This window comes from Seriola aureovittata, chromosome 23, assembly GCF_021018895.1.
Source record: "Seriola aureovittata isolate HTS-2021-v1 ecotype China chromosome 23, ASM2101889v1, whole genome shotgun sequence".
NCBI lineage: Eukaryota > Metazoa > Chordata > Actinopteri > Carangiformes > Carangidae > Seriola > Seriola aureovittata.
In genome coordinates this window covers 8655902-8665037 of record NC_079386.1, presented here as the reverse complement: position 1 = coordinate 8665037, position 9136 = coordinate 8655902, and the positions used below count along the sequence as shown (strand labels likewise).

The following is a 9136-nucleotide window of genomic DNA, read 5'->3' as shown; positions in this document are numbered from 1 at the left end:
TAGGACCTTTCCTCACCATTTTATTGAGCAAAACTTGTGTCTGCAAGATAAAATACTCTTATGCACATTAATATACAACAAATTCTATTTATTACAGTAGTGTCTCTGCCTACTGTACATTAACTCCTGATTAATTCATTTTTGAGTACAGTGCAACAGCTAACATCCCTGGGAAACCAAGGGCTGCTGCACACATGGTAACTTCAACCAGCAACGCCCAACAGGACGCTTTCTCTCACCCTGACTCTGATCTGACCCAAACATTTCCCCGCCCACCATAACCTTGGGTGCATCAACTACAGCATCTCTGTGTGACTTCATTTTGGGTTCAAAGGTCTTCTGACTCAGGGATGAGCACAGGCTCAAGTGGAACAGTAGGGAGGATGACTGGACCGCCTGCCGACACCCAGCCCAGAGCGGATCTGTTGAAGGAGGGTCGATTTACTGCCGTCTCCCCCTGTAGCTCAGGGAAGTCGGGGAGGGGTTCTACCTGGAGAGGCTTGATGGGAGCAGGTCTGGGTGTCTTGTTGAAGCCACCAAACGGGGTTGCCACCCTGGAGGTGACAGAGTGACAGTGTTAACAGTAGCTGCGATGTGCTAATAAAAGAGACTGCAGTGACATTTAAAGTGGTGCAACTAATTAAATCCAACCAAAGGATTTGACCTGGGGACATATTCTAAGAGATAGCTGCTTAGAGTGAGAGGCATACTTGCTCTGTCCATTGTGACTTAGATGAAGGACAATACTTGTTTTGCTCATTCAGTGCATAGATGGTAAATTAAAACTTTTAAAGACAAATTTTAAAGAAAAAAAACAAACAATATTTCTGTTACAAATGAAACAATTCATTTAAAAGCAATAAAACATGGCCTTGCTACAGCCTTATTTGGTCTAGTATGGCTAGTAGCTTCAGATGCCCAATGCAGGCAAACTTAAGATTTATATAATTGTCATTACTGAGTCAGTGACTGTGACTGTAACTCTCCTCTACCTGAGCTGCTGTTAAACTGTTCCTGTATTTAAATTTGGTATTTTACAGCCAGTGGTATTCTATGATACCATCCTCCCATAAGAAATGACCCCATAAGTCGTTTGTGCAAGCAATCCGTTGCAACCCATTGTTGTGTTTTATTGACAACTTTTCTGTTTTAACGTCATCATTATGACGTAAATGTTGACTGCATGATGCAATGACTATAAATTAATAATGACGCCATCGCTATTTAGATTGGTTCCCTATAAGCCTCGCTTTCACTATGTAAATCATTTCATCATCACTATTTCAGGAAACACTACCATGGGTTATATCTGGACAAACGACCTATATGGTCTTTCAGGTTAGAAGACTTGTGATTTTATTGATGACTGCCTCTTCAACTGTGTGGTTGTTACCTGTTGAAACTTTTGTACCCTGGTATTTCTGGTCGGGCCTCTGGCTCAGGCATGCGGGAGATGAGAGTGTCAGCTAATGCCGGGTCACTGATGATGGCCTGCTCCCAGGGTGAGTGGTAGGACTTTGGCACGGCTGTACAGTTGAACTTCTCTGTAGGGATGTCTTTCAAAGGACCTCCGTACCCTGGGTGGGTTATACAACACAGACAGTGATTGAACATAGGGCTTCTGCATGTCAAATAAAGTGCAGGCATTAATGTTTCCATTTTAAATTTTAAATTTTTTTTAATCTACCAATCCTGTTGTCATGTTTGGTAATTTCTCCACACATGGTAAATAATGAAGTGAAACTTAAGAGCCGAAATCAAAACTACTTCTTAAACCATGACAAGCAAACATGCTGTCCCCAGAAAGCCAATTGACCACTTTGATTTCATCTCGTATCTAAAGATCACAGACGTGTCAACTGGTCATGACTAAACTTGCGTGGAAGCGCATGCAGTTTGCTGATGTCTCTTCATTTTTGGGTACTGAAGTTAAAACCGTTCACATCATTTTCTTTAGCCCTCGTTAAAGTTCACAGCAAAACAAATCAAGGGGCAGCTTCCCTGTGTCTCAGTGTGTGTATATGTGCACGCCTGCATGTATGTCTCCCTGCATAGTCTATGTGTGTTGATGGGAGAGGCCTATCCAAAGCACTATCCTTCAAACCCAGTGCTTCACTCAGGGGGGCTTGCAAGCTGAGGCATTACATAACATGAGGCATCGTGTCACGTCCTAAGCTCTCACAATGAACAATCCCCCTTCCTGAGTTTATGTTTTGCCCTGAGGAGGAAGCAGGAGAGACCAAACAGACCTGTGGGGAAGTTTACATATTTTTGGGGGAATCTATTACAAAACATCATGTAAAGGACTTTCTGAGGCCCTGGAATATTATTGTTATTGTCGGACATTTTGCTGATTTAATATTTTTGTGGACTCACACACCCAGCTCTAATGTAGTATGTGTCGAGTTGAAAGAGGGATCCCAAAAATCCCTGAAAGGACAGAGAGAAAGACAGCGGGAAGGCTCTTTGTACATAAATGATTGTGTAGTTCTCTAAAACAATGAAATGTGGCAACATTTAGAAACATGGTCCTATAGCTAAAGACAAATATTGCTATATTGAAAATGGCACAAAACTATTTAAATGCCCTATAACATCAATGCTAGTATGCATCCTAATCCTAATCCAAATTATCATATTAATATAAACTCTTTACATCTTCAGAATATTTCCTGCCACTAATCAACTCATTTAAGCTCTATTAAAATGTAGGTTTTCACTGTATAGCAATAGATTTTGCTACATGTACAGGGACATGGAACACGCACCCCTGGTTGGAGGAGTGTGCTATTTCAAGAGTCCTTACCATTTGATATCTAATGCACTTTGGCCTGATTTCTGCTACAGCTGGAGTGACTTCATTCAGACACTGAAGGGTGGCGTCTGGTCCTGAGCTCCAGAAATAACACCCCACCCCTGTGTAGACGTACTCATCCCTAAATCAGTGCTGCTTTTGTGTCAACTGGGCACAAATTGAGACACGAGGGAGGATGTGAGTGCAAAGCTGATGGTATCAGTGGCACGGGAGGCAAACAGGAAACACTTCCCGTTGGTAAAACTCAACAATTTAAAAAACAAAAAAAACAAAAAGGATGGTCAAAGCTGATTGTAACAGGAGCAAGAGAAATAGGGGAATGTGGAGGAGTAGACATGAAGCAAAGGATTAGGATGAAGATAGAATGAGAGAAAGAAAGGAGACAGGCAGAGAGAGGGTGAATAAAAACGTGGAATCATATTCTGCCTGAGGCCAGCAGATTCCAGGCAAGAGGAGAATGTTTTCCTCCATGATCAAAGTGAACGGTGTGAGTACAAACAATGAAAAACAGTTGAATCCTTATCAAAACATGTGCGGTTGTGTGGAGAGCACATCCACACAGTAGCAATACCATCTATCCTGCAGCTGTAGTGCATCGTTCTGTTCAAACATGCACTAAGTAAGGTCAAACTGGTTTGTCAACTCAGCTTTAACTGCAGTTTATCACTGCTGCAGTGGTCGTGTCCGTGGGTCTTTGAAATGTCACCAGTGTTACCTACCTGGGGCGATAATTTCTGGATTTGGAACCATTCCTGTATCCTGTGTGTCTGACTGCACGTTAGGTGGTTGGTCGACACCCAAGTTGTTCTGGCCACTGTGGCTGTCCGCGGCATTCTCATTCTCCGTTTGAGAAATCACTGCGTTCTAAAAGAAGGATGGAAGAGGCGAGTTCGACACAATAACATATCTGTTGAGATTGAAAATTCATTCTTGACAAATCAGTCTCACCACCAGGACCACTTAGTAGCTTTCCCGGAGCTTTTGACCATCTCCACAGCAGATGGAGTTGCCCAGCTATAGAGATATTCAAAATTCCATTTTTCTGAGGGCTTTATAAGCTGCATTAACTGATTTCTTTGGCCACCTGGGGGCAGAGGAAACAAGCTGGGAAACATAACACTGACATACAGTATTATCACTTATTAAGTTGATGTGTATATAAACATAGAGCAGATAGGTCCTTAAGGTGCTCAGAAAAATCTACAATTGCATGACAATTAAGCAAACTCGTCATCTGTCAAACTTTTGACAGATGACAAAAATAATTAACAATATCTATCTATTTCATACATATTTATACTTATGGAAAAAAATGTGATTTGCATTCACAGTAAATCAGTGGTATAGCAGATTCATATTGAAGCCAAGTGTTACACTTTTTAATACTGCTTCTTTTTTTTTTTCCTCAAGTGAACTCAAAGCAGTTAGCAAACCGTGATTTTTCATGTTTTCCAACAACCACAAGCAGACAAATTGTCCGCTTGTCCATTTTCTCTCAACATTAGAAACATTGTTTCGTGGGCCAGGGCGACATGTACCACAGCCCAAGCATCCAGCTTTCATCCCTCTGAAAGATATTTATGATGATTTACTCCAGGACTTCCTCAGGAAATGTTGACAACTTGAAACAAAATCCCTCCATTGCCCTGAGCAATAAACAAACCAGAGATATGCGAATCCCACTCACTTCAAAGATGAAGGGGGAAAAACTTCCTGGAGCATAATACTTATTTTATCTATGGACTTGAAGAGAGCAATGGAAAGTACAGAAGGCCACCGCAAAACTAAATATAAGAGAATATAACTAGTGCTGCGAATTAATTAGATATAACAAAGAGAAATTCAGTTAACTTATCTTGATTGAGTTTCACTGACAGCCTCAGTACATAAATTGCTTTATGTGTGACCAGGTCAGGCTAAGTTAAGTAGTGCTGGGAAAAGAAAAAGCTGACTTGGCACACTGCCCATCCATACACAAAGGAACATTAATAAACCTATTTATGAGCGGCCGGAGGACTTTCACTGCTACTATTCTGTGCCATTCCGTGTACGTAGCACGAGTCAAATAAACACTTCAAGTGCTTAATCTTCCTCACATACACTTTGTCAGGATGTCAGGTATTGTGTGAATGTTTTTCATGTGATGGAGAGAAAAGATGTGGGGAAAATGGATGAATGTGCTTGAGGAAAACACGCTATCGCAGTGTGAAATACTTACAATAACTCCTTTATCAAAGTGTGTTTTAATAGTGGTATAGTAGATTCATATAGTGTATCCATACGAATCTACTACAGATGTATGTGTGTTTAAAAAAATAGTTTGACAACTTGCGGACAATTATTCACTTTCTTGCTGAGGGTTAGACGAGAAGAGTGGAGATGAAATGTGGAGATAGAACCATTAGAGGGTTAGTTTAGCTTGGCATAAAGACGGGAAGTGGAGAAACAGCTAGCCTCATTCTGTCCAAATGCAAATTGTCCCCCCACCCTGATTCCAGTCTTTATGCTAAGCTAAACTAACCATGTCTTCCTGATTCTAGCTCTGTAGTTAACATATAGACCTGTGGATGGCATTGATATTCTCATCTAACTTTTAGCATAGTATTATCAACTCAGTGTATTTCTCAAAAAACACTCCTGAAGTAACAATCTGGACAGAAATGACTTGATAAAGTGGAGTTTTTCTGCAGTGCATGGGTGTTTTTGTTCCACGCACATGTGATCACTGCTTCACAGTTTCTTGCTTACATTGAGCTGCTTGTTGTTTTCATTCCTGACGCTCTCAAAAGTGTATTTTTCTGAGCGTCTCTGGCGCATTTTGAAGAGACGGGAGCCCCGGTTTGAGGCGAGAGACAGCTCCTCCAGCATGATTTCCTTAGGCACGCTCATTTTCTTCCCAAGATCCATCTCTATATCTGGACACAAGGAAACAAAAGACTGAGGAGCTTGTGTGTATTCACTACATACTTGTACACTCATCACACTTCTGATGAAACAAATTTCTTTGCCTTTTTCTTATACACCCACCTATCAAACATCATCGGGGGAAAAAAAACCCTTCTGCAAAAAAAAGCCCTGTGCATGAATTGCTGACTTTGTATTCCTGCCAATATGATGAATAAGGAATCATCTTCCCTCTTAATCCACTCATGTCCGTTGCTTGTTTTGTGGTGTGCGCTGGGTGCTAGCTACTGGATGCTGATCATGGATATGTCACAGGCCTGTATCCAAGTGTGAGACACATAATTTGCCAGAATATCTTTCAGCTGTCAGTAGCCTTCAGACCCTCCCTATCCCAGTGAGCCACACAGTTGTCCTCGCCCTGAAATAGCGTGTTCAAAGGACAACGACAAAGGGATTAGTTACTTTGGCCCATAAAAGTATTCATTTGCTTATTTATAGTCAGGGTCATAGAAGGGAGGGTTGGCAACTGCTGCACTGGCAAATGGTGGGCTCGTACTTTCTACACAGTGAGTGCGGCAGGGTGAAGTAGTATTTACAGTTAAGTTAATATGTGTGGGATTTCAATGTGTACTGTAAGTTATGGTGTTAACTCCCTCTCAATGTTGATATATGAGATCAAAAGAGAAGGTAGAGGGGTGAAAGGAGCAGGATGTGATGAGGAGGAGATAACGTGAGATGGAAAGAGAAGCAAAGAAAGTGTGCAACAAGAGAAAGAGAGAGAAACTGAGAGGTCAAAGGGATGAGGAAACAAGGAAGTGGAGAGGAAATGATAGGGCTATACCTTCCTGGGCTTGAACCTCTTTGCAGATTGCTGCCGCCTGTATTTTCCTCTCCTGGGTCGTCATGGTAGAGAACTGTGACATGGCTGCCCCTGGGGGGACGGGGGTGAGGCAGAAAGTCTCAGGAGGCAGCGCACATCAGTACAACCTGTTCAAATGTACAACGAGACACAAAAGCAAGGCAACACCATCGATTGGGCAACATCAAGCATCCACACCACGCACAAAGACCCACCGAAGCAGATAGAATTTATTGGGGCAGTGAAAAGGGCAAAGTTAGCACATCCCTTTAAATAACCTTGGGCTGTTAAACGCCAAGCACATGCTCTTCAGACATGGCAACCAGCTGTGTCAGGGGTCTGGGAATCAATATGTTTGAAATTACCCAAGTGGGCTGAAAGGACACTGATAGAGAACATGGTGCTGTCACAGCAAACACGTGAGACAGTGGATGAAATAGCCCAGCGGAAAGTTTACACCAAGGTGTCAAGTGAACACAACACAAATGTTTCCTTCCAGTCGAAAATACCCCCCCCCCCCCCCCCTGCCCCAAAGTTTCTTGATGGAACAAATTTCATCACATTTGGAAGTCATTTGTTTCAAGGCAAGTTTGCAAAATTTACTTTTACCTTCCACAAATCAATGTTAGAATAGAAGAAAAATATTCTGTTATTAAAATCAGGATATTCTCACATAAAAACTTCAAGCAATAAGACAAAAAGCAGATGCATTCATCTAAAGCATATTCATGAAAAATTATTTTAAAATTCAGAAGTGAATTTTAACTGCAACACAAGGCAAGCTGTGTGACTGACAGGAAAATGTGGAGGGAACAACTGTAGGTGGTAGTGAGAATCATGCTTGATTCAAAGTGCAAGTGTCACATTAGAACTGGACAGCACACCTGTGGAGAAGCCCGAAGTGATGGCTTACCTGTCCTGAAGGACCCTCAGGGGGGGAGTCTCAATTTTTGCCTCAGGGTAGGAAGTCAGAAAGGTGAGAGGCGAGAGGGTCAGACTGGGTAGTGCGACCCTCGTGGGTGCTCGTGCTCCGGGCACTGGGGCTTGTCGTGGGGAGGGTGGGGAGAGGGGGCTGCAGCCTGACCCGACTGACTGAGTGACCGAATGAGTGGGTGGGTGGATGTCAGTTTGTCTGTTGTCATTGGTATTTAGTTCACAAGCAGAGGGGTGACTAAATTTAGAGCGCTGCCACTGCTGCTCCCTTGCCCACCATCTATCTCTCTCTGTAGTGTTATTACAGTAGCCTATAGGCTATGAGTAATTCCCAACCAGGGGCACTTATACTTAGGGGTGAGTTACTTCTATAAATAGATAGCTATAATTAATTACAGTTGAAACAGTTGGCTGAAAGTAGGTTAATGGATAAATGCTAAATGATATCAGCTCAAGGTGAAACAAGTAAAAATATCAGATTAATTATTGCAATAGTTCAAAGTAGTAGATAAAAAGCACAATGGTAGCACAAATGCAAATTTAATCAAACTGAAATAAACATGAGTTTAAATGTCCAAATTTATCTAGTTTTAAATCAATTCAAATGAACCATTATGGAACATGAGGGGTGGTGTTGTTGAGGGGCACTTGAGTTCAACTGACAGGGCTGTGGGGGTATGTCTGACAAACCCGCTGGTCTATATGAATCCAGCTTGGCCCACTATGTTCTGTATTCACCATGACCGCCTGAGCTTTATCTGTGGCAAAACAGAGGTTGATATAACTTTGACGGTGGCGGTGACTCACAGTACAAAGGGCGATAATCTGTTGCAATCTTGCAATTTTGCAAACGCACATAGATTGAAAAGCAGGAAAGGGATGAAAACACTCTCGGAAAACACTGACAAAGCTTTAACATCCAAAAATATAGTTGTCTCAGCTGCATTTGTCCACTATCAGCGCTCCAGACTTGCAGTGCACAGCCAATAGTAAATATATTCACTGACATCCAGCATTGGAACATGGCCCCCCCTCAGGGCCTGCAGACCAATCAGATACAATTTGTTTTAAATGCTATCATGTGATATAGGAAAGACCAAAACGTAATAGGGTGCACTCACCTTATAATTCAGTCACTATGTTTTAATTGACCTTTAATTTAATTTACCTCCTATATATTTCTTAACTTTACAAAAGAGACAAATAAAAGGAGGCAGGAGGAGTGTCTGCCCCCTGTCTGTTGGATGTTAAAGGCAGCATGTTCACTGGCGTGTTGTAATGCCTGGCATATAGAAAACTATGCCAGGGGCCCCATACACAAGATGGAATATTTTAAAGCTATATATGTTGCATTGTTTATATCCCAATTCAGGCTCCACCATTTTAATGGCGTTTGAATCCTGCAAAGTGTTTTCCAAATCTAAAATTACTGGGGAAATAATTTCTGTTTATCATCTCCCTCTGTGTCCTTATCTCTCATTCTCTAATGGTTCAGCCACAGTAGGGACCCACTGTTATTATGTAACTGGTGATCACCATGGGAACATTTACCCCCCACCCTACCCCCAACCGCTTCCAACCCCCTCCGCTGGATACTGAGGGAGTGACTATTGAAGACAACACAT

General features: G+C 42.0%; 1 protein-coding gene across 2 annotated transcripts; it reads right to left on the bottom strand.

The window, feature by feature from the left end:
- Positions 1-7747, bottom strand: myoz2a (myozenin 2a). Of its 2 annotated transcripts, none has more exons than XM_056369809.1 (6): positions 7492-7747; positions 6561-6706; positions 5564-5730; positions 3535-3679; positions 1394-1577; positions 1-554 (listed from the first exon to the last, which is right to left on the bottom strand). In XM_056369809.1, the coding sequence occupies exons 2-6, from the start codon at positions 6640-6642 to the stop codon at positions 329-331; spliced, it is 804 nt and encodes a 267-aa protein (XP_056225784.1). In that variant the 5' UTR covers positions 6643-6706; positions 7492-7747; the 3' UTR covers positions 1-328. The 2 variants fall into 2 exon arrangements, with proteins under 2 accessions (XP_056225784.1, XP_056225783.1); XM_056369808.1 differs by having other exon boundaries at positions 6561-6650; positions 7492-7745.
- Positions 7748-9136: the final 1389 nt, after the last annotated feature.

What these genes read in the sequence shown, in the direction of transcription:
- myoz2a (XM_056369809.1), bottom strand. Translation starts at nt 6,642, where the DNA reads ATGTCACAGTTCTCTACCATGACGACCCAGGAGAGGAAAATACAGGCG. An exon ending in AGAGGTTCAAGCCCAGGAAG is followed by an intron (nt 5,731 to 6,560) that starts GTATAGCCCTAT and finishes CCTTGTGTCCAG; the next exon opens with ATATAGAGATGGATCTTGGG. An exon ending in TCCAGAAATTATCGCCCCAG is followed by an intron (nt 1,578 to 3,534) that starts GTAGGTAACACT and finishes TAACCCACCCAG; the next exon opens with GGTACGGAGGTCCTTTGAAA.